This window comes from Camelus dromedarius, chromosome 10, assembly GCF_036321535.1.
Source record: "Camelus dromedarius isolate mCamDro1 chromosome 10, mCamDro1.pat, whole genome shotgun sequence".
Lineage (NCBI taxonomy): Eukaryota > Metazoa > Chordata > Mammalia > Artiodactyla > Camelidae > Camelus > Camelus dromedarius.
In genome coordinates, this window is record NC_087445.1 from 60937892 (window position 1) to 60962119 (window position 24228).

The 24228-nt window shown below is 55.2% G+C and overlaps 1 protein-coding gene across 3 annotated transcripts in view; it reads left to right on the top strand.

The window, feature by feature from the left end:
* The first annotated feature begins 1544 nt into the window (after nt 1–1544).
* Nucleotides 1545–24228, top strand: part of COL27A1 (collagen type XXVII alpha 1 chain) — a 142337-nt gene continuing 119653 nt past the window's right edge. For 2 of the 3 annotated variants that reach the window (XM_031450269.2, XM_031450271.2), the window contains exons 1-4: nt 1551–2050; nt 8484–8554; nt 12412–14150; nt 21974–22027. In XM_031450269.2, the coding sequence (XP_031306129.2) occupies nt 1992–2050; nt 8484–8554; nt 12412–14150; nt 21974–22027 (1923 nt within the window). In that variant the 5' untranslated portion in view covers nt 1551–1991. Of the gene's footprint in view, nt 2051–8483; nt 8555–12411; nt 14151–21973; nt 22028–24228 lie in introns of all 3 variants that reach the window. The other variant, XM_064490441.1, reaches the window with a different exon arrangement.

Consider the following 24228-nt stretch of genomic DNA (forward strand, 5'->3'; position numbering starts at 1 on the left):
AAAAGGCAGCCTTCAGCGCCCCCTCCCCGCCCCCAGCGGAGACTTCAAAAGGCCCGGCGGGCGCCGCGGCCCCTGCACCTATGAGCCGCCCCCCGCGCCCAGAGCCCGTGCCGGAGTCCGAGGACGCAGAGCGGCTGAAGTTCGAGCGCAGGCGGACCGGGCGGGTGGCGCAGCCCCGCGCGCCCATGCCCCTCCCGGTGCCGCTGCGCTCCGAGCGCTCGCGCCCAGTTTAGGGAAGGGGACCCCGCACCCCCGCCCCCGCGCCCGCGCCCGGGGCTGCGGGGACCCATGAATACAAATGCCGTTAGGCGCCCGAGGAAGGACCGACCGTCCAGCCTCGCACCTAGGGACCCAGTAAGTGCCCCGGGGCTCCTGGAGCGCTGGGGGTACCGCGGTGTGTGCGTAAAGGTGCGCGCGTGTGGGGAGGGGGTGCGTTTGTGCCCAACTGCGGTGGGCAGTAGCGGAAAGTTGTGTGCAAATGGAGGTTTGCGCGCGTGAGTGTATGCACTTGAGATGTGTGTGCACTTGAGGTGTGTGCACGTGAAGGTGTGTATGAGAGGTGTGCACTCGGGTGTGTACGTTGGGAGGATCTGGCTAGGCTAGTGTGCATTTGTGCAGGTATAAGCACTAATGTGCATGTGTCTCCGTGTGTGGAGTCCTTGTGTGCACCCGAGTCCAGACACCCCACGGTGTGTTTGTGTGAGTCCGGGAGGAGTGCTTGGCTGCGCCTGCATGTGAGTGTGAGTGTGTGTCTGAGTTTGGGGCAAGTGTAGATATGTATGAAAATATGTGTATGTACTAGTGAACAAGTGAAGGTGGAGGCGGGGGTGGGGGTGGGGGAGCTTCTAATGCCAGGGCTCGGACTGGGGTTGTGAGTGTGCGAATTTGCCAGATGTTTGCGGCAGCGTCAAGATGTGCAGTTCTGCGCTCCTGAGTGGGATCTGAGGGAGCCTTTGGTCTACTCCGGGGTGGGGAGGTAGGTAAGCTCCCATTTCTTACCGCATGAGGAGGGAAGAGAGGAAGGTGACGGACGTTTAACAAGCCCACCCACTACGTGCCCAGGAAAGGCTATTCTATAGGGTGCTCTGAATCTGGGAGGAAAATAGGGGTGTGCGTGTGTGTACGTGTGTGTGCTAGGACACTGGTTGTCGTTTTCGTGGGAGTCTGGACACTGAGTCCTGGTCCCATATCTGTCCCTGGAACTCCGGGTTCCTTTCAGCAATAGCATCTGTCTCCTTTCCCCCTCAATCTCCGTCCGCTTTCCCCTTTTATCTCTGCCCCCAACTCGGGGACCACTGTCTCACAAGCCAGAGGTCCCGAATCGCCGAACTGTGATCATACCTCTGCGCAGCCTTGACTGTTTCTCTCTGTGAATCTCAGTTTCCCCATCTTTGCAGGGGTGCGCTGGGTGAGATGTCTCAGCGGGACAGTCGTGGGCCAGCCGAGGCTGTGTCCCTGGCTGTGGCCGGCAGGGGGCAGCAGGGGGCAGCAGAGGGCGGCCCGGCGCGGGGAGGAGAGAAGGTGGAGAGCCACCGCGGGCCGAGACTTTAAATCGCCTTCATTTCCCCCAAATCCTTCCTTTTCCTCTCCTCCCCCAGGCCGGCGGGGAGGCAGCTTCCACCGCCCTCCGCGCGCCCTCGCCCGGCCTTGCTCTGCCTCCAGGGACCGCCAGCAGCCCGCCTCCAAAAGTTTGATCATCTTTTTTTTTTTTTCCTCCTGCTTCTTCTTCCTTTTCGGTGGAAGCAGAAAAGAACGAGGCAGGGGCGAGCGCGGCGCCGGGACTCCTGGGACCATGGGCCTGGCGCGGGCGTCCGCAGGGCCCCGGCTGCGCTGCCTGCCTGTTCGGGCGCCCCTGGGAGCGGGGCTGCGCTGGGGGCGCGGGGGCCGCGCACTCTGAGCCGGCCTGGCGCGGCGAGGCGGGGGGCTGGCGGCCCCATGGGGCGCGCCCACACTTGCCCCCCGGGCTCGGGAGCATGAAGTAGGGGCCCGCCATGGGAGCGGGATCGGCGCGGGGGGCCCGAGGCACAGCGGTGGCGGCGGCGCGCGGGGGGTGAGTACCATCTCAGGGACGCCCCCTCCCCAGCTTCCTGCCGCTCCAGCCTCGGGGCGGGCTGGGGTTCCCCGCCGCGTGGGACGCTTCCAGCGGAACATCAGCTTCCTGCCCCTTCCTGCGCCCCTGGGAGGCCGGCCGCCAAGGGTTAATGCGGGCAGCGCCCCCGGCCCAGCGAGAGTTGGCGAGCACTGCCCGCCCTGCCCCGCCTGGCGTGGCTGCAGGATAGCGTTGGGGCGGGGGCCGAGCTGGGGAGGGTCCGTGCGGAGCCAGCCCCAGGGTCTGGATTGGGATGGGGGGTAGGTAGCGCCTGGAGCGGCAGGCGGGATCGCGTCGGGGCGGAGGGGGCCTTTTGGATGCTTGTGGGAGGAGAGGGGTGTCCGTTTCTGGCTGTCTCAGTGTGTTCCAGTGTCGGTGTCTACATACAGGTCCTAAGCCTGTTAAGTCTCCGTTCTGTCTGTTCTTGTAAAACTGCAAATTTCTAGGGCTCCGGATCTCGGCTTCTGCTCTTGTTTCAGTGTCTGTGTGTCATTGCACGTCCCCTGTTTCTGGAAATCTCCACATGTGTGTCAGTCTGTTTGGGTCTGTGTGTCTCAGTGCTTCCTCGCTTGCAGGGTGAGGGCAGTGGGGAGACTGGTCCACAGTTCCTGTCGCTTTCCTGTGTGTGAGAGAGAAAGACTGAGAGCCAGCATGTAGGGCAGAAAAGGCCCTGGAAGTTCACCAGTTCCAACTGCTCATTGTACAGATGGGAGACTCAGGGCCAGAGACGGGCCGGGAATCTCCAAGGAGGGGCTGCCTGGAACTGGGACCCAGAGGCTCTGATTCCCAGCCTTTGGAGTAGGAGTTGCAAAAGAGTGAGCATGTGCAGGAGGGAGTCACTGAGTGTGGGTGTGTGTGGGAGTGATCGAATGGGAGCAGCTCCTCCGGCTGTGTGGACTGTGGACTGTGGCTCATGTTCATTGCCCAGAGAAGCACAGAACTTTCGTCCTGTCCATCCTGCCCCCAGGACCAGGGGACAATCCCAAGAGGCTGGTCAGGGCTGTAGCTCCACCCTACCCCAACGAGCCTGCCCCCTCTGAACTGGAATCAGGGGGGTGATGCCTCCCCCTTTCTTTCCCATGTCTTGGAAAAAACTGGCTGGCCGAGATTCCCCCGCCCCCCACCACAACACACACAGACACACACACACACACACACAGCACCAGTAAGCACACTGCTGACTCATTTTCTCCAGAAGACCCTGTGCCAGGGCAGATGCCAGTGGTTGGGTAGACAAGTGGTGCCAGGCAAGCACCCCACAGTGGGGCCCAAGCTTTAGGCAAACGGGCAGTCACACTGCGTTGAGGCCCAGCTGCTGCCCCCTTGCCACGGCGGTGTCCCCAGTCTTGTGCTTTCTAGTTTTCCTCCTCTAAACCTCCCAGACCAGGTTCCACAATATTGTCTATGGAGTACATCCCTGGCCTCTTCTTTCCTCCCCCTTGCTCTCTGTATTCAGAACACTGCCCCTTCTTTGCACTTCCGTATGCCTACTGTCCCCTGCTGTCCCTCGAGGCGAGGCTCATGGGCCATCAGCTCCCCCTGGTGCTGTACTGGAGGGGGCCTGCCCTCCAAATATAACCCGCTCTCTGTCCCTCCCTGAGCACACCCTGCCTGTTACATTATTGGCATATTCTCTTCTTTCTCTGTGTTCAGGGATCCTCTTATTACCCCGTAATCTGCCTGGCATATGAAAATGCCTTATCAGTTGGTGGTGGAAACTGTAACAAAACATAGACTCATACCAGTGGGCAGAGAGGGCCCTGCAGTCAGACCATCTAAATCCTACCTCTGCCCCACGAGCTTGGGCAGGCACCTCATCTTTCTGCGTCTCCTTTTTCTCATCCACAAGACGGGCATCCTCATTCCCAGAGAGCAGTGTTTTGTGAGGATTAGTGGGACTGTTCTTGTTAAAGGCTTTTAGAACAGTGCCTGGCATGTAGTAAGTGCTCAATAAACGGCAGCTGTTATTTGTGTTATTATCCACTTCATCTCGAGTGGATGTGTGAGTCAACTGGAAAGTTCTGGGCTGCATCCTGTCCAGACAGATGACCTATCTGTGTTCCCATGGAAGAGGTATAAGGTGTGAAGAAAGGAGTCTGGGTGTGGCTGTCTGGGCACATGGGCCTGACCACTCCATGGAGGCAGGTGGGACAAGTTCATCCCCCTTTGCTTTTCTGTGGTCCTCTGGCCAGCATCCTTCCCAGCTTGTCCCGTGGGAGCATAACCAAGCCCTGAGTTCACTGCTTTCCTTGTGTTTCTGTGCCCTGGGTCTCAGCTCTGAGTGCTCGGTGGATGTTCAAGCTAGAATGGGTCTCTGAGCTCCTGCGTGTTCTCAGGTAACAAGGATGGAGGAAAAATTCTGCAAATCAGCTGCAGGTTCTGGCAGCCTTGTGGTCCAGGAGTAACTGCATTTGGTGTACTGGCCGGAGGGCTTTTTGCAGGAGAAAGGAACACCTGCGCTCCCTTCTCAGAGAGCTGTGTGGCCAGGCTGTGTCTCCAAGATCAGGCTCCCTAACTCGTGGCTTCCGTTTCAGCTGCCTCCTGCCTCCTCTGGCCCCCATGCTCTGGTCTTCCCGACATTCTGGAGCCCTGGCTTCACCGAGCCAAGGCCCACGAGTCAGCGATGAAAACAGAAGTCTGGAAGAACAAAGCTCTGAGCCAACGCAGGCACTAAACGTTATTAGCAGTAGCCTAAACAGGATTGGAACGGGAGCAAAAGAATCGGCAGGGCCTCCCTCTGGGAGCCAACTTTCCAGGCCTGGAAGCTTACTGAAATGGCTGTTGGCTCCCCAGGCTGTATCTCTGTTCCTTGTTGGTGAAGGCTGGGACGCTGGTCTCTGGCAAGTAGGAAGTCCCTGTAAGTCTCTGATTTCTTCTCCAGGGGAGATAAGTAAGTGAAAAGGACTGTCTACTAGGTAGTGGAGTCAGATGATGTGTGTTACTGACATGCTGTGTGTCTTTGGGCAAGTCAGCTCTACTCTCTCGTCCTCGTTGTCCATCTCTACAATGAGAGGATGGAACTAGATTCTGGCCTCTAAATGATCTCGGAGGACCTTCTCCCACTCTGTATTCCTGCCAGATAGGGCAGTTTTGGGTCGAGTACACACAGAATCCAGGTCTGAGATGGTCAGTTGCGTTTGTTGAGATGAATGAATGGGAAACAAATATGTTTGTCCCAGACCTTTCAGGACTGAAATTCTCGAGTTAGAAACTGAGGTGCTAGGAAGCTTAGTTGAAGAGATAATTCTGATCCCATCTCCCCTGTGAGTCTTCCTTTTCCCCTCCTTTAGGGGTTACAAATATTTCCCCCAGATTTATCCTCTTATTCTCTACAGCGTAATCACCTAGCATAACCTCGGAGGAAAATTGACCGAGGAGGATGTTTGTGGTTCTCACACCTTCTCTTTTGCACCTGACCCCTCTGTATCAGCTTGGGGAGCATTCTAAGAAGGGTGAATGTGACAACGTGGTGAGAGACTCAAGGAGTGAGGCTGGTGCCCAGAAACGGCTGAGAAGAGACGGGACAGAAGGAAACAGGAATGAAACTAATTGTGCTGCAGGAATGCTAGAGAGCCAGGGGCAGTGTGTTCTGAGAGGACATTCTCAGGAAAGATGAATTCCCTGGTCCTCTAAGTTCAGGGACTGCTGACTGGTAGAAGGTGCAGTCACTTTCTTTATTGCAGAACTTCTCAGAGCCTTTGCTATGCGGTTGTGCTTTGGAGCTGCCAAGACTGGGGACGTAGGAGACAACTCTTCCCCAGTAGATCTAGCCACGGTTTCCTGGAGTATCCACTTTGTGGATGTGGGAAATTGTACTGAAGAATTATGACCCCAGAACCTGCCTAGGGTGACCTTGAGGAAGTGCTTGCCCTCCCTAAGCCTCAGTTTTTATAAAGTCAGACAAAGCTGCCTATTATTGTTCATCAGGGCTGATGGGACTGCCATTTGCTTCAAGCAGGCAGGTCATGCCACAAGGGTCAGCCTCTGCCTTTCTCCCCAGACAACACCAGAGCCGCTTAGGCACTGACCTTTAGCTGTTGCTAGTGGTGAGCTGGAAGTGAGGCCAGTGGAGGCAGGGAGGACTGGCCAAGTGAAAAAGGTACTGTTACAGCAGTAGCAGCAGATTGGAGAGGATGAGGAGGGAGCAAAGATTATCCAGGAGCATCCCTGGATAAAGTCAGAGATGGGATGGGCCTGCTGGAGTTAAGGGTTTGGGAAGATTCTTTTTAAAGTCCAGAGTCTTGTAATACCAGGTAATATTCATCCCTTCTGCAAAAATACACTGGATGCTTACTACAGACTTGCCAGGTGCTGGGAATACAAGAGTGAACAAGACAGATGTGGTCCCTGCACTTCAGGGACTGGGGCTAGAAAGGGAAACAGGAAAATAGACAATGACCACGCATGGGATGCCTGCTCTGGTGAGGTATGTGCAGCAGGCTATGGGAGGGAACACTCAAGTTAGAATCGAATGCATCTGTGGGAACTTATCAGGCAAAAAAGTGGTGTCTAGAGTACTCAGGAGCAGCATGTGCTAAGGCCCAGAGGCTGGAGAAGTCTTTTGAGGGACCACCATCTGTGTGTGAGTGCTGCTTCAGCTAGTTTGCCTTATGCTGTGAATAACTCCCAACTGAACACAACTTAAACAATAAGGAGAGTTATTACCTCCCATATCAAGAGGTCCAAAGGAAAAACATTAATAAGGCTGGCCAATAACAACCTCTGTTTTTCCATTCTGCTATCCTCATGTGCTCATGGGGCTTGTTACCTCATGTGCACAAAATGGCTGCAGCAGCAGTGAGGCCTTACTCAACAACATACAAAGGCTAGAAGAAAACCTTCTCTCTGTCCCTCTGAAACGTTTTCCTAGGGGCCCTGACCGGCATCCCTCTCTTTTCATTGGCCACATCTGGGTCCATTATGCATGCCTTAACCAGTCACTGGTATGGCAAATTCCCAGGATGGGCTTAGACTTATCCAGAGTCATCCAGTATCCTCTGAAATCCTTATCTCCCTGAACAAGCAGGAAGGGAGGTGGCTGTGGGTAGGTAGCCACCAGTGTCTTCCACAGTGTCCAGGTCAGGATTACCATTGATCCTAATTGCAACTAATCTGAAGTACTTGCCATTAAATCAGAGGATGTGATCTTGTTGTCTAAGGCTCCCAGGATGCTGGGAAGAACCCAGGGCTCCAGACCTTCACTCTGGCAGATGGGTTTCCTGGATTACATGATTCCCCAGAAGCACACCATCCTAGCCTTCCTCCTGGAAATGGATCCTGGGCCCGCGTGTCCAACCTTGGCCCCCACCGCCCATCAGGGCTATTTCTGCCTGCATCCTGGCTGGCCATCTCTGGCCACGTGCCGCCCTCCTCTTTTCCTGCTTGGGGATCAGATGCCCTGGGTGGCTTCGGGTGTCACCAGTGGCTGCTCCCACAGGAAGGTGAAATTGGATCACTGCCTCTGCCCATCTTGGCAGGAGCCCCTGAGCAGAGCATTAACCCTTCAGGCCCCAGAGTGCAGGGGCAGCAGGGTCCGTCTAAGGAGCACTTCTGTGGCTGGCAGCAGGCCGAGCCCTTGACATGCATGAGCTCATTTAATCCTCACGCCTGGCTTGCAAGATAGGGAGTGTCAGCCGAGTTGCAGAGTAGGAGACAGGCTCAGGGGGGCTGAGGGGCTCATCCAGGGTCACACAGCTTGTAAGCAGTGGGGCCAGGTTTACACCTGGGTCGGCCTGACTCCCCCGTCATCTCCTCTCCTCTCCGCTCTCCTCCGTTCTCCATCGACGTGAAGCCAGCGGGCAGCTTCCTTAGCACGCGCTGGTCCTGGCTAAGGGATCTTCTCCTATTCCCTGCTGTCAGTCTGGAGACTGAATTCTCATCTTTCCTGCCCTTTGAAGACACCTGTCATCTAAGCAGACCCGTCTGGGGTTCCTGCTGACCTTTCAGCCCTGGCTCTGCTGCCCTGTGGGCCTCAAAATGTTGAGGCCATAGCACAGATAGAGAGACAGAGGCTCGGAGACAGAGAGGGGCAGGGGCTGGTCCCTTGTCACCTAATGAGTTGGGAGCAGATATAGCTGGACCCTGTGTCTCCTGACGTCCAGGGCAGGCTTCCTGCCTATGAGTTCCTGCCTGGTGACCTTGGTTTATTGATCTGTAAAAAGTGAGGTTGTATTTGTACTGTGTAAGCGGGTCCTGCCCCGGGAAGCTGTGCCTGGGCACCCGGGAGCCTGGGCTGGTCTGATGGGGTCCTAGAGCCTCTGCCTCGCCTCCTGCCTCGCCTGGGCAAGACTAGGGTGGTACTGGGGCCAGGTGAGCGACTCCCAGCTCCCCACGCGGATCCGGCCATGAGGGGTGGAAGCTGATGCCGGATCTGCTTGTGTCTCCTGGTCTCTAGGGGCTTTCTCCTCACCTGGATCTTAGTCTCGCTTGCCTGTCACCTGGCCTCCACCCAAGGATCTCCTGAAGGTAATTCTCTCTTCTCTTTGTCCAGGGGGAGACAAAGGAGGGTGGAAGGGATCTACAAATGCAGGGGTAGGAGACATTAATGCCCCTAGTTGGAACTCAGTGCCTCAGTTTTCTCATCAGTAGAATGGAGCCAATCATTGACAAATTCTCTCCAGGCTTGAAAGAGCCCCCTTTGATGTTTTGTAAGGGGTAGGAAGGGCTCAGTGCAGAAATGTGGAAAGGTGGTGCCTTTGTTCCTATCCAGGGTGGAATTTGAGTAAGTTACTTTGGGGACAGTAAGCCTCAGTTGTACCTTTTTGTCCAAGGGGTACTCCAAGAAGTTCTGAGAAGAGGCAGGAAGGCTTCAACCATCACTGCCCACACCTGTGATCTGCCCTCCCCTTCCCGTGAGATGCTGCCTTTTCCTGCTACCCCTGAGGAGCTGTCCAGGAGGCGAGGTGGTGGGGGGCTGGCTACACAGCTGCCCGTGGAAACTGAAACCTCTCCCACATCTGTTTGTCAAACAGCCGCATCGCCTCTTAAAATAGCGGCCTTTCCCCTTCCTCCACGCCTGGCCCGCGTGCCAGGGCAGGCAGCCGGGCACTCCCAGAGCCCCTGTGGCCTGACCTGGCCGCCAGGCGGGGATTGGACCCCTGGGAGGGGAGGGCCGTGCCCGGAAGAGACTCCTGCTGCCCAGCAACATTTTGTGCAAATGTCATATTTTCCAGGCTTGCTGTTTCCCCCACAAAGTAGGTGAACAGCTGTCCAGAGTCCTGAGTCAGGCACTGGGCGGGCGGGGCGGGTGGTGGCGGGGAAAAGGATGGAGCAGTGTGGAGCCAGGTTTATGTAATAAAGGGATCTTGCTGCGGCCAGCTGGCTGGGTCCCTCCATCTTGGCGTTGGGCTGAATTCATTCCCCTGTCCCCTAGCTCCTCTCCCCTGATGGGGTTCTGGATATGTCTCCGCCCTGCCTTCCAACTAGTCTAGGGGCTCCAGCACAGGATAGCAGAGCAGCTAAGGAAGGACAGAGGCCCCGGGGCCAGGCACCCTGGTTCCAAAGCCCAGCTGCGCCTTTGACTACAGGCTGCGTGGCCTTGGGCAAGTTACTGCAGCTCAGTTTTCTGACCCTCGTCTGTAAAGTGGGGATAATAAACAGTACCTGCTTCAGAGATGACTGAGAGAATAAGGAGAGACAATGCACGTAAAGCACTTGGTACATAGTAAGTGCTCAATAAATATTAGTTATTACTATTATTGTTCGTTATATTATTTGCCTGAAAAGTTTGGGCGAGAATGGCCTTCCTCATCCCCCGTGGAGCCCACAGTGGTCAGAGGCTCCCGGAGGCTCGGCAAGGACCACCTCTGCCAGCTCTAAGTAGCGGAGTTGGGGTTTGGCCCCTGAACTGCAGGGGGTGTGCAGGGGAGGCCTGGGGAGTGCCTGGTGTCAGCTTAAAACCCACCAGGACAGTGGTGATCAGGGAAACCTCACTGGTGCCCCCTGGCCTGGCTGGTTGTCGTCTTCCCAGGGCGAGTGCAAGTGGCTGTAAGTTGCAGTGTGCAGGGAGAGACGTGTGCAGGCCTGGGAGCCTCCCAGGGGCTGCCGAGGTGGGACAGGAGGAGGGGAGAGGTGACGTCCTGCTATTACTTCTCCAACAAATGGCTCCTCCCTTTTAAGTTGTTTGTAGTGAGAAGTATTTTATGATAAGAAGAGGCTTTCAGGGATTAAACGTATAAAATACGCTGCTACTCAGAGAATCCTTAAACAGTGGTCTGTTTTACCTTAGGAACTGGGGACAGACAGAGGTGGGAGAAGGGAGGAATTTGAAGTGAGATGAAGGCCCTTGGGTTCCAGGGAGGACTAAGAGTCTTCAAGCCACCCTGGAACAGTGGTTGGTCTGCAGCCGCAGAGTTCTTAGAACATTCTTAGCACTTTGTGGCCACCTCCAGGTCTGGTTTCCCTTGTCTTACAGGCAGGGAAACTGAGGCCCAGGGGTCAGGAAGAGACGTGGCCAGAGGTACCTGATGCAGGGGTGGGTGAGGATGATAAGGGAGACCACCGTTCCGTCTCCCACCGCCCCCCGGATGTAGGTACTCTTCGCAGCCCTGTTTTACGATGGAGGGAACCAGACCCACAGGTGGCCTTGTCCTACTCTGAAGTCTGGCCTTCAGACCCAAGATCCTGCTATGGAACCAGTGTGCTACCACGTTGCCAGCACCCGGGTTCTCATTGTCTCCCAGCCTGTTTATCCATCCATACACCGGTCCATCTATCTCCCGGTTGTCACCTGAGGGCTACTGGGTGCTGGCTGCGTTCAGCCCAGGGCACACCTCTCGCTCCAGGTGATGAGGGAGACTGCATTCCACACTCGGGTTGGGAGGCTGAGCTCGGGAGAGGGGCCTGAGGACGTTTCCCAGACCCCAGTTCTCGAGACAGCCTCTCCTTTCCTGCCGGGATGGAGCTCCAAGGCGGGCTTCTGCCGACGCTGGCAGCTCAGCCGCCTGAAGGAGGTCGAGTGCCCCGGCGAGAGGCAAGGTCAGGAAGCCTTTCCATAAACACCCTGGAAGCCCTCGTTGTGCTCTGGCAAGCCCCATGGATGTAATTACCGGGCGGATGTGACCTGGCCGGGCCATGGTCAGATGTCCAAACGCTTCGCCAGAGGACAGAGGTTGCAGGGATGCCTTGATTACTTCCTCTGCTCTCTCCAAGCCACACGGGGAGGAGGGGAGTCACTGGAAATGTCCCCTACCTTCCGTGCAGACAGCAGCTCCCCAAGCCTGCTCCAGCCTGAGAGAGACTTTGGGGGTGGGAAGGGGACTGGGTGGGTTCCTAAAGATGATGAAACCAGTCGGACGCCCTGGGCATCCTTACCATGCTCTGGTGACGTGAACATTCCTGTCACTCCATCACTTATGGGACTGCTTCCTGGAGGTGATGGCTTTCGAGGCAGAGAGAAGGGGAAACAAGCCATGTTGGGCAGCCTCTAATACTGGCTCTAGTATTTGGAGATTATCATTATTTTTAGTATTAAAGGCTATTCTTCATAAATGCTTATTTTGTGCCAGGCACTTTTTTTTTTTTCAACTGCGTTAGCTCATTTAATCCTCACAACACCCCTGAGCTTGGTACTGCTGTTATCCCATTTAAGAGATGGGAAGACTGAGGCACTGAAGTCACAGGACTAATAAGTGGTGGAGCTGGAAGTTTGGCTCTAGAGTCTGCTTTTAAACACTGCAGACGATCCCCAAACTACGATGGCTCGACTTACAATGTTTTGACTTTACAATGGTGCAAAAGTGAAACTGTACTTTGAGTTCTGAATTTTGATTTTCCCCGAGCTAGCGGTATGTGGTACGGTACTCTCTTGTGATGCTGGGTTGCAGCAGTGGGAGCTCCCAGTCACCTACGTGATCACAAGGGGAAACAACTGATACACTTACAGTTCTTCTGTACCCGTACATCCATTCTGTTTTTCACTTTTAGTACAGCATTCAATAAATTACATGAGATACTCAACACTTTATTATAAAATAGGCTTTGTGTCGGATTATTTAGCCCCACCGTAGGGTACTGTTAGTGTTCTGAGCGTGTTTAAGGTAGGCTAGGCTAAGCCATGATGTTCGGTAGGTAAGGTGTATTAAGTGCATTTTTGACTTATGAGGTTTTCAGCTTATGTTGGCTTTATCTGGGTATATTCATTTTAAGTGGAGGAAGGTCTGTAGTCACAAGATCACACAGCTAGACGAGGGATTTGTTCCAACTCTGCAACCTCAGCCACAACCATGGGGCAGCAGGTAGCAGTGGGCGGACTGTCCCCAAGTCAGAAGCAGCAGGAAGCAGGCCCTGACCGTGTCCTCTCCCCCTCTGCCCTCCCTCTCCAGATGCGGACGTCCTGCAGCGGCTGGGCCTCAGCTGGACGAAGGCGGCGGGCGGCCGGAGCCCCCCGCCTCCGGGGGTCATTCCGTTCCAGTCGGGCTTCATCTTTACGCAGCGGGCCCGGCTCCAGGCCCCCACGGCCGCCGTCATCCCTGCCGCCCTGGGCACAGAGCTGGCGCTGGTGCTGAGCCTCTGCTCCCACCGGGTGAACCATGCCTTCCTCTTCGCCGTCCGCAGCCGGAAGCACAAGCTGCAGCTGGGCCTGCAGTTCCTTCCCGGCAAGACAGTGGTCCACCTGGGGCCCCGGCGCTCCGTGGCCTTCGACCTCGACATGCACGACGGGCGCTGGCACCACCTGGCCCTGGAGCTCCGTGGCCGCACGGTCACCCTGGTGACGGCCTGCGGGCAGCACCGGGTGCCCGTCCCGCTGTCTTTCCACAGGGACCCAGCGCTCGACCCCCAGGGCTTGTTCCTTTTTGGGAAGATGAGCCCACACGCAGTCCAGTTTGAAGGTGCCCTGTGCCAGTTCAGTATCTACCCTGTGACGCAGGTCGCTCACAATTACTGTACCCACCTGCGAAAGCAGTGTGGACAGGCTGACACGTACCGGCCCCAGCTGGGACCCTTCCTCCCCCGAGACTCTGGCACGCCCCTCACCTTCCAGACCGACCTGGCCCTGCTAGGCCTAGGGAACCTGACCACTGCCACACCAGCCCTGGGGGCATGGCCAGCAAGCAGGGGGTCCAGGGTGACTGTGGTGCCTGCCTCTCCCCTCAAGCCCCTAAAGACTAGCGTCACAGGCCCTCACCAGCCCGTCACAGTGAGAGGCCCAGCCCGGAACCCCCTGCCATCTGCCAAGCTGTCAGCCAGTGAAGGGCTTCCTTCCGTGCCTGCAGCCTCTCCCACCAGCTCCACCAGACTTGTCCAGCCATTGCAGAAGAGCCTAGCCACCAAAATCCCCCAAAGTCACCCAACCAAGCCTTCAGTCCTTTCTCCTTCAATTGCCCCTGTCAAAAGCCCACGCCCCACCCAGAAGACAGCTCCGCCTTTCTTCACAAAGCCAGCCCTACCCACCAAGAACCCGGTGCAACCCACTTTCCACCTAGTTCCCGCCAAAGTCTCCCATCCCACAGTGAAGCCGATCCAGAGGAACCCCATAACGCCCAGGCCCCCTCTGCCCAGCGTCTGGCCGCTACCTCTTGCTGCTGGCTCCTCTAAAAAGCTCTCTCCCACAGTGGTCCAGGCCAAGATGAGCAGTCGTGCCAGTGAGCCATCCCCTGCCCACACCAGCACACAAAGACCTCCCCATCCCACTGTCTTGCCCCTATTACCTGTCCCCAGTCCTGGCTCTACCAGGACTGCTCAGCCACCAGCCACTGCTATGCCTCCCACCCTCGCTCCTGGTTCAGCCCTCACTGGAAGCAAAAAACTCACTGGATCAGAAGCCGCAAAGAAAGCCAGACCCAAGAGCAGCCCCCGGAAGCCCGTCCCTCTCAGACCTGGGAAGGCAGCAAGAGATGTCCCACTGAATGATCCGACAACTGGGTCCAGCCCCAGACAGCCCCGGCCCAGCCGGCAGACCACCCTGGCCCCAGCGTTGGCCCCGACGTTGGCCCGAGAGCGATTCCTGACCTCCAGCCCCCGGCCTGCGAGCACTGGCTATTCATTCTTCCACCTGGTGGGACCCACACCTTTCCCGCTGCTGATGGGACCTCCAGGACCCAAGGGAGACTGTGGTTTGCCGGTAAGACTGGGCGGAGTGTGCATGTTGCTTGGAGCTTACGTAGGTGACAGGGCAGTTAGGTGTTTGCTCCTGGTAAGGGCGGAAGGAGGAAGAGAAGCAACCTAGAGCAGGGAGCTAGGTACAGGCAGAGCCTCCACTTGAACCCAGGTCCCCCTCTCCTCACCTCTGCTGTGTTTGTGATTGCATATCCTGCCCCAAATTCGTGATTCCCCGGGGCAGACTTGGGTCTGGTGGCCACCCCCAGGTGAGAGCACTCCTGGGCTTTGGTTGGCCCAGGCCCCAGGTCACTCTTTGCTAACCTAACAGTAAAGGTTGAGTGGCTTAAGGAAAACCACAGACTAACTGGCCCCAGGTCATGCAGTCTCCAAAGGCCAGCTCTCCTGACTCCTGGAACAGAGTTCCTCCAGCCCACCAGCTTGTCTGTGAGTTTCGGACAAAGGTCGCACATGGATAGTCCTGAATGTGTTTTGTTTGGCACATGCAGAATTGTTTTAAAATATTTAATAAGTTACTAATATTTTTTAAATGTGAGAGATTTCTTATAAAAAACCGGTGACCTGCTTTTCTTGGAAGGGGGAGACATGCAGTGGCCTGTGGGCTTTGGCCGGGTCAGGGCTGCTTCTTTAGACAGGACAGGCCCGCTCCTGTCTGTGCCTGTCCACACGTCCGTCTCCCGATTGGTCTTCAGTCCAGTCCTTTCATCTTGTTTCTGTTACCTGCCTGGCTCCTGGAGACATTTGATTTGTGGCCCCTGGTAGAGGAGTTTGGGGTGAGGAAGGTGAGGGTGGATCTGAGCAGTCAAGGAAGAGAGAAAGAACATTCCACGTGCAGGAGTCGGTCTCGGGGTCGATGCCTCTGGCATGCCTGGGACTGTCTCCAGGGGCAACGACCTTTCTGCAGCTGGAGGCCAATTCCTCCGGGTGGGGAACGATGAGATGGAGTTTCCAGAAAGCTGAGCCTCTGCTCCATTCTTCTGCCTTGGAGATGACCACTGTGCGGGTTCCTCCTTCCTGGGGTGGGATCTCCCACCAGGCTCCCCACAATGTGGAGACAGTGGCAGATGCTGGGAATTCCCAGGCCTTACAAACACACTTAATGAGTTTTAATAATCATTAGGAATAATATTTATTCAGCCTGTCTCCAAGGGGATCGAGAGCCCGTTTTTATTATAACCATATTGTAGAACTTATGGAAATTGTATGCATTGCTTTGCAATTATGTCAACATTCTGCTCAAGCCCTGTGTTCTGAAATTGGCAGGGTAGGGAGTGGGGAGCCAAGGAGAGCAGGAGAGACTCTTCAGCCCTCCAGGCTGCCTGACCCTACTCAGGCATCAGGTACCTTTGGCCTGTGACACCTCAGCTTCCCAAGATGCGTGGATGCTGGACTCACTGGCCGTAAGGTCTAAAGGGGGTGAATTGTCCCCCTCGGACAGGGTGGTGGAATTTAGGGTCTCCACCCTGCCGAGTGAATGAGGCCAACCCTGTCCCCCAAGGCTGTGTGCTATGTGGAGAGAGAGGGAGGCTGTGCTAGGCCAGCAGAGCTGGAGCAGGAGCAGGTTTTCAGGGTGTAGAATCTACCTCTGGGCCTGTCCGATGCCTGAGCTTTGTACTTTCTTCCTGGGGTTTGGTGATGTGGGTCAGTAGGAGGTGAGGCCTCCTGCCAGATCTGGTCTTGGATTTACCCCCACTCTAAGAAGGTGCTGGAGTTGACCTGTTCAGTGGATGGATGCTTAGGGATCATTCAGTTCAACCCTCATCACTGGGCAGGTGAGGAGTCTGGAGACTGTGCCCAGAAAGGGCCAGGACTTGCTGAGAGGCCACATAGCACGTAGGAGGCAGAGCTGAAGTTTACACCCCAGTTCCCGACTCCAAGATCAGCACATTCCATCCCACCCCCGTGAGTGTCCACTCTGAGACCCTAGGACTCAGGCCTGAGAGACTGGGGGTTTCAGAGATGTGGGAGGCCCTGTCTTTGATCTCAAATGGAGAGCTCAGTGTCTAAAGAATCTTCTGTTTCTATACCTGTCACGTTTATGAGCTACTTCCACATGCATGTCACCTCCCTTTAGGACCTCATGCAAATTGGTCCAGGAGGGTAGGATATGTGTGCTAACCCCGGCTTTACAAATGAGAGGCCTGCGGTTGGACCGACAGACTTGGCCAAGGGCATCCAGCATGTTCTCCCAGGAGGAGCTGGGCTGTGACTGCAGGTCCCTGACTTCAGCAAGGACCACGGTTCTTCCTGCTCCTCCTGGCCTGAACAAATGAGGGCAAGAGGAAAGACACTTATCTGCCCAATTGCTGTCCTGCCTCTTGTCCCACGCTATCCCATAATCCCACCCTCTCCCCAGCTCAGAACCTAGTCTCACTCCAGTAAGAATCAAGAAGCTTCTCGAAGCTTTGTCCAGTCTGTGGCAGATGGCAAACTGGTCATTTAGATTTGACCAGATACTGGGAATTATTAATTGAAGTGGCATCTTTGAGCAGCAATGACAAGAGCTCAAGTCCCTTCTATTCTGTTATCCTCTTCCCGAACCCTCGTATGCATTCAGGAGCTAATCTGAACAGAGCAGGAATCTGTGCTGCCCGGGGCACGGGGCTTAGTTGTCCCCAGTCTGGGTTTGAATCCTGGCTCCACTCCTTACTAGCTCTGTGGCCCTGACCCACTCTAAGCCTCAGTTTTTGCAGAATATAAGATAATAATAGCTCCCACCTCCTGTGAGGAAGCCAGTTGAGTGATCTCCAAGGCCACCTTGGAGTTCTAGATTTGCTGGGTGATTTGGAGGACTTAAAATCTCTCCCTGGGGCGGTCTCCCCTCTGTGACCCTGCGTTGGAAGAGCTCCCTTGGTAGAAATGACTGTGGGACCTTTCAGCGCCTGAGAGGGTTTTCACACAGCGCCTGTGCCTAACCGGTTCTGCATGGTTCTTGAGGGGCACGAGACAGCCTGGCGGAGGCAGAGCTCTGGGCCCAGGCCTGCCAGGAGTTGTAGCCACTGAGCGAGGGAACTCTGTGGGAGCCCTGGGAGCGGGGGGAGCATGGAAAAGCTGAGCTTGGCCCTGGGTGAGTAGGGGCGGGGAGGCTGCGGTTCACAGAGGCTGCACAGAAGCTGCACAGAAGCCCCACGCCCAGGAGGAGGCGAGTCAAGGCCTTATTTATTCATGATCAGGCACTGGCATTTGCACACCCTTGCACTTTTTCCAAGCGTCACCTCTGGGAGTCCCGGCTGAGCGCCTGGCCTGTAGCAGATGCTCCATGACTATCTGTGAGATGAATGGAAGAATTTGATCCTTACAAAAAACAGGTTGTCCTGACACCCAGGCCAGGCTTTCTGAGGTTACACAGATCTCTGCTGCTGGTGGGGTAAGGAGGCACATGGAGTGCAAAAGCACAGACTTTGAATTTGGAATCACCTGGGTTTGAACCATTCCCTTATCCAGCCATCCTTTCATTCTTTCAACAAATGTTGAATGAGTGCCTTCTAGGTGCTGGGTGCTGTGTGACCTTTGGCAAGTCACTTAACCTCTCTGAGCCTCAGTTTTCGTCTCTGTAAAGTGAGGGTATGGCACCACTTACTTTTCCAGGGTTGTGTGGGCTGTCTGAGATGAAGCATTAGAATCTGGGTCCCAGTGGATTGTTGTCACTGAGTATTGATATACTGATAGTTGAAGTGGGGGCATTGTTACCTTAACAGAACCAGAAGGGCCTTCATGCTGTTGGCAATTAGGAGTCAGGGAGATTTTGAGAAATTTATCCCTTACACTGGTATCATCAGGAACCCAGGAGAATGGAGGGGTGTCTGGCATATTGGTTTTGAGCTCCTATTGTGTGCCATGCTTTGTGCTATCCTGTGGCTCCAGGCAGGGAACAGGGTACTTGAGGGGAGTTTCAGGAAGGGACCATTTACAGAGGTGTGGGCATCATCAAATGAATCAACAGGGGCTGGTAAAGCACAGGGGGTACAACCTGAAGGTACAAGGGGAGGGGAAGGTGTTGCCAGAACCCAGTGAGTGTTAAAACATGAACAGAGGTCTCTGATGGGAGCTGAGGCCAAACTATAGCACAGCAAGGAGGGAGCAGGGAGAGAAATACTCCACGCACCCTCTCCTTCTACTCTGCAGTTTCTTGCTGGGGTCTCCCATTGACCAAACTCAGCTGCAAGCAGAGAGCAAGGAAGCCTGGGGGTGCAGCCTGTAGAGATCAGCTCCCCAGGGCAGAGAATGGATCTGGGGAGCAAATGGACAATAACCAGCACACATACACATTATCTTGGAAGATGGGCATTCCCATTTTACAGCTGGGCAAACTGAGGCCCAAAGGCACAGGGAGAGGAAATGATTTGTTCAAGGCCTCACTGAGAAGCCCTGTCCAAGTAGGCCCCTGTCTAGGACAGAGACTGGGGAAAGCTCAGCACTCTGTGGGCTAATCTTGGGAATAATGGTGAGCAGAGATGGGAGGGCCTTTTGAGGTCCCCTGCCTCCCCCCGCTCAGGGTCACCCGGCTGTTAGCAGCACACTCGGGACTGGACTCAGGTCTCCCAGATCCCAGGCCTGCAAAACCTCTCCTTGCTTGCTGCCAGGGATCATGCCAGCCAGGACTTACTTCCTTCTGCAAGGCTTGGCTGGCGGGCTGTTGCAGCTGGACACAAGGGTAGACTTGTTCTGTGGGATGGGGTTCCCCTAGGCCTGGCTGTTGGAGGCCAGGACCCTTGGGGGAAGCCCAGGGTGGCTGCTTGGTTGTTTCCACGGCTCTACTTGCCTGAGCCCCGAGCCCAGGCCTCGTCCACCTCCCCCAGACAGGCCTGCGGCCCCTGCTTTCCTCCCCCTCAGCTCCCGGCCCTCTCAGAGGCCCCGTTGTTTGCAGCGTGGAGTGGAAAAATCCCACCCCAGCCTCGTGAATCATCCCGGAGTCACCCGCTCAGGCTGCAGGCCCTAGAAAGAAATGGCAGCATTTTTCCATTACATGGAGAACAGGCAGGGTCTCGGATCAGGAGAGAGGGGCAGGGGGTGCCCGGCCCCACTGAGTGTGGGAAGGTCAGACCTGGGGCAGTGGCTGGGCGGCCGGGCAGGCCCGGCTGGCGAGGGTGGTAGAGGAGGGACGGCGTTGGGCCCGCAGCTGGGGGCTGGGCTGCCGTGTCAAGGAGTCCGGCTATGGACTGACATCACCGGGCCGGGCCGCAGGTCCTGACTGGCACTTAGAGTCTGCTCTGCAGATGTCTAGGATGAGGTCAGACTCCAGGCTGGATGCCCCCGTTTCTGGGGCAGGAGAATTGCCAAGAGGTGTGTCCAGGCCTCCGCAGCGGCGGCCCTCCCAGGGTCCAGGAGGGAGCTATACCCCACAGAGACTGTCCCTCCCTGGAGCCCTCCTGGGCCTTGGCCCTCTACTCTGGGAGATGGGTGTGATCTCACCTTTCCCTTCCCACCGGATAACGTGGAAGAGGAAATCACCACCATCCAGAAATGCAGGAAATGCCAGTGTCGGGAAGGCTCTGGGATGCTCATTTCACAGATGCCCACACAGGGGAGAGGGCTTTCTCAAGGTTACACACCTAGTCAGAACACACCTGGCCAACATGGCCTGTGTGGAAGCTGCCCAGGGTAGGAGAACAAATCAAATGGTCCTGGGTTGAAGCCAGGCTCTGCCTGTTAGCTGTGTGGCCTTGAGTAAATCACTTTGCCTCTCTGAGCGGCTCTGTGGTTTCTCATCTGAAAAGGGCTCCGTCATGATAACAATATACGGTAATGCTTGGCCTTAGCGCACCCCCCTCCCCCATTTCCCTTTGATTCTAGGTCACCTGGAAAAACAGGGGCAAGGAGGGACTTCTAGGAAAGGAAATCTTTTGCTTTCCCCCAAAACAGATGCTGAGGAATGTGGCTTAAAATTTTGAGTTGGGGAGATTCCAGCAGCTTGCTTAACAGAAACGGCACTAACTCTCTGGGCGTGAACTGTGCCAGGCACCAGGATTAGCACTTTTTATAGATTATCTGTCAGTTAGGTGCCATTACAGCCTCATTTCACATGAACCTTGGAGACTGCAGGTAGCTTGCCCAAAGCCACACAGCCAGTAAGGAGGGGTGCCCAGTGTGAACCCAGGCCCCTGCCTTGTACTGTCCTCTTCTGCTCCCCAGGAGGGAGTGGGGCGTAGACTGGCCCTGAATCTCAGGCCTGCAGAGGTACATACAAGACTAGAAACTGTCCACCCAGCTCCTGGGCTCTGGATGGAAGGAACGTTGTTTGCTGCCAGTTTGGCCAGAGGTACCCGGAGGCTCAGAGGTGGCCAGGACTTGCCTGAGGTCACGCAGTAGCTCCCCTCCCTCCACCCGGGGCTCTTTTCAGTGACCCCAGGGCCTTGGTACCCATATCTGCCTGTCTGGATCTCTCTTCAGATTTTTATTCATGGACGAGCAAGCACGTGGTGTTCACAGGCCAGAACTGTGAACCGAGGCTGCCCAGCGTGAGATCTGGATTAATCACCAGCCAAATCGTACTGGGTTTTCAACACCGATTTTAACTCTGGGCAGGAAACCTGGAATCTCGTTGATGGTTATTTGAAACAAATGAATTCCCTGGGCCTCACACATCCTCAGAAGCCTGGCTTCCTTTGAAGGCTCTGTGTTCAGTTCTTTACATCAGGCATTTAGTCAATCCTCATCTACTCCTTGGGGTAGATGGGACAGTAGATATGGTAAGGGGAGCTGCAAAGAATCCTTGCACCATGTCTGCAGTTATTAAGTGGTAGGACCAAGATTTAAACAAAGGTCAGCCTGTGGTTTAGTAAGTCTGCTCGGCTGCCTGTCTTCCTATGGGAGGGGAAGAGAGGGGAGGCCAAGCAGGTACTCCCTGAATGCCATGCTGCAGAGTTAGGACTTACCTGGGAAATGGGGAGCCATTGAATGTTGTTGAGCAGGAGAATGCCTTGGGAATATGAATCAGACTGCGTGAAGGAAGACTGAAGAGGGGAGAGGGTGGAGGTAGGGAGACAAGTCAGAGGACTGTTTCAGGTTCTCAGGGAGTGGTGATGAAGACTGGACCTGGCTGTGACCGCTGAAATAGACGGAACATTTGAGTGACGATTGTATACCAGGCACTGTATTAAATGTTTACCATCCTCATTCCAGTCATCCTCGATAATCCTATGAGGAGGGTATTATTGCCCCACGTGATAGGCACAGGCTGGTTAAGGAACTTGCCCAAACCCAGCTAATAGGTGCAGCACTGGAGTTTGAACCCAGGCCCATTTGATGCAAAAGCCTTTGCTTACACCCTTTATGCTATCCTGCCTCTTTGCAATGCAGAGAAGCTTGGTGTGACCTTGGAGAAGTCCCTTCTCTGCTCAAGCTCTGCAGAGAACTTGGCTGAACTCTGAGGTCTCTTGCTGTTTTATTTTATCAAACATTTGGCCGAGCCTTGGGGAGAGAGAGATGACTCATATCCCATTAGTTCCTTTGAGGAGATTGTAGTCTAGCGGGAGAGGCAGGCTTCTAGGCAGACAATTCCCCAAATAAAATACAGTAGCCTTGAAGCAGAGGAAAAGAGGGGCCTTGGCCCAACTTGGGAGAGGGATCAGGGAAGGCTTCCTGGGGAAAGTGACACCCTAAGTTAGCTGAATAATAAAAGATGAAAACTTCAAAGACCAAGAAATAGCAGCTGGAAAGGCCTAAAAGCCCCAAAGAGTGTGAGTTCCTCAAGCAGGGACCTCAGGGATCCTCTTCTCAACTGGGGATTTCCATGTCCAGAGATCTAGATAGGTTTGTTGAATGACTGCTTGACTCTATTCTCTCCTGTCACTTGGCACTGATGCTTTCTTCTTGCCTTTTTTTCAGGGTCCCCCTGGGTTGCCTGGGCTCCCTGGACCCCCTGGTGCACGGGGTCCTCGGGTAAGTAGTCACACATTGTCCTTTCAGTTCTGATTGGCTCTTTGGCCTGTAACCCCCTGCCCCTGAAGTCCCAGCTTTGCTGTGTGTCTTTGTGCTGCCCGACACCCGTTTTCCAGTTGGCCCGTTAGAGTGGACATAGGGCTCTTAGGGGGCACTGCGTGGCTAGATGTGGCATGGGATAGCGAGGACCTCTTGCAGGGCCTCAGCTGTCCATTGTGGGTATCACCTTTGGGTAGCAGCCTGGAGTGGAGAAGGGGTTTCTCAGACCATAACCCCTCAGCTGATGGGCTTTGGTGTTTGTCCAGGGCAGAAAGCTGACTTGGGAGAGCATGACCCTTGTGTCCATCTTCCCATCTCTGCTGGGCCAACCTGGGGTAGAGATGCTAACACAGGCAACTGGACGAGCCATGCCAGGGACGGGCTGAGCTCCCCACGCTGGGAGGACCAACTAGAGGCTGGAGGATGGCTTGGCTGGGCTGCAGTGGCTGAAAGGAGCGAGCCTGAACCTCGGAGTGAAAAACAGTTCCTGTGTGTTACACCTGGCATGTCACCTAACGCAGCCTTATTTCATCCCCTCTCCAGTGTGATCCAGTGTGATCCAATGTGATCACTCTCACTGTAGGGATGAGAAAACCAAACAACTAGGAAATGGAAGAGCCAGGACTGGAACCAGGCTCTTAACCATTTGATACTGGGACTCTTGGGAGTCCTTTTGAAGGGAAATCTGTCCTTTTCCCAAGAGGGCTCAGACCCATGGCGCCTGGCATCTGTGCCCAGGCTGAATCAGCCTTTCCCACGCTGGGTGCCTGGCGAGGCCCTGGCAGAGATAGCTGCCTGGGGCATATTTTTAGCTCTGAGCCCAGCGGATGGTTCTGGTTATGCAATTACTCGAGCCCTAGTTCCCTCCAGACCTGGCCCTGTGCTCCCTGGGCCCAGGGCTCTGGAATCTGCTGTCTGAGTAGCATTTCCTTCTGGCTTCAGAGTCTCCATGGAGCACTTGCCCAGAGCCTGGGATCACGAAGGAAGGTATCATGGACCCTGCTGGCCAAGGGGCCTTGTAGCTTGGGGCCAGGATGAGGCCCTTGGACCTAGCATTCCAGACCCCTTCAGTCTGCCCATGCCTCCAAGCTCCTCCTGAGCCCCCAGCCCCTGCACCTTTGGGCTGTCCCCTCAACCAGGCTTGCATTCCTTTGCAAACTCCTCTTCCATCCATGGTGCAAATCAAATGCTGCCTCCTTTTCTGATGATCACCCCCTTCTTAGAACTCTTTCTTAGAACTCCCGCGGCAGTTAACTGCCCCTCTGGATAGGATGGATCCCTTCGTAAAAGCTTACATTGACAGCTGAACTCTGTCACCTGTGTGGCATATGTGTGATTTCATCCCATCTTCCCAGCCATCCTGAGAACTAGGCTCCAATATTATCCCCATTTTACAAGTGAGGAAACTGAGGCTCAGAGAAGTTCAGTTATTTTGGATAAAGTGAAATATAGAGTAAATGCCAGAGCCAGGGTTGAACCCAGTCTGACTCCGGAGCCCGTGATCTTAAACCATCTGTTGTACTAATTTTTCCATCTACTCAGCTGAGCCCCTCTGGGCCAGAAACAGGCCCTGTCAACTTTATTTTTCTTACCCAATGCCTAGCAGAGTACCCTGCATGCAAAAGGTGCTGGGCAAATTGTTGCTGACAGGTTCTAGTCTGGGAGTTGAGAACATTTCCGTGAGTAAGCTGTGTGACCTTAGGCAAGTCCCTTCCCTACTCTGGGCCTCAGTTTCTGTATCTATAAAACATGGGATCATGGTAAGGCATTTCCAAGTTCCTCCCAGCTCTGAAATTCCACAAGTGAGGGAATGACTCTACTGACATCCTTCTCAGGCTCTCTGTGTGCCCTCCCTCCCCACCACCCACCCATCACCTTGTTTCTGGATTGGAAATTCCATAGATCACAAAATTCCAAAGATATACAATGCTAGGATTAAACAATCCCAGTTCCTCTGTACAGATAGTGGCTCTGGGGTTCAGGGAGGGGCAGGGCCTTACCTGAGGTCACCCAAAGCTCTATGGCTTGTCCCTTTCTGCCTCCCCATAGTCCCCTGGCCCATCGAGGGACGCTGGGGAATCCCTAGGCCCTCCCTCCATTTGGCTTTTTGGGCTGTAGCATTTGTAGACTTGGTCTGCTTGGCTCCCAGTCAACTATGTGAT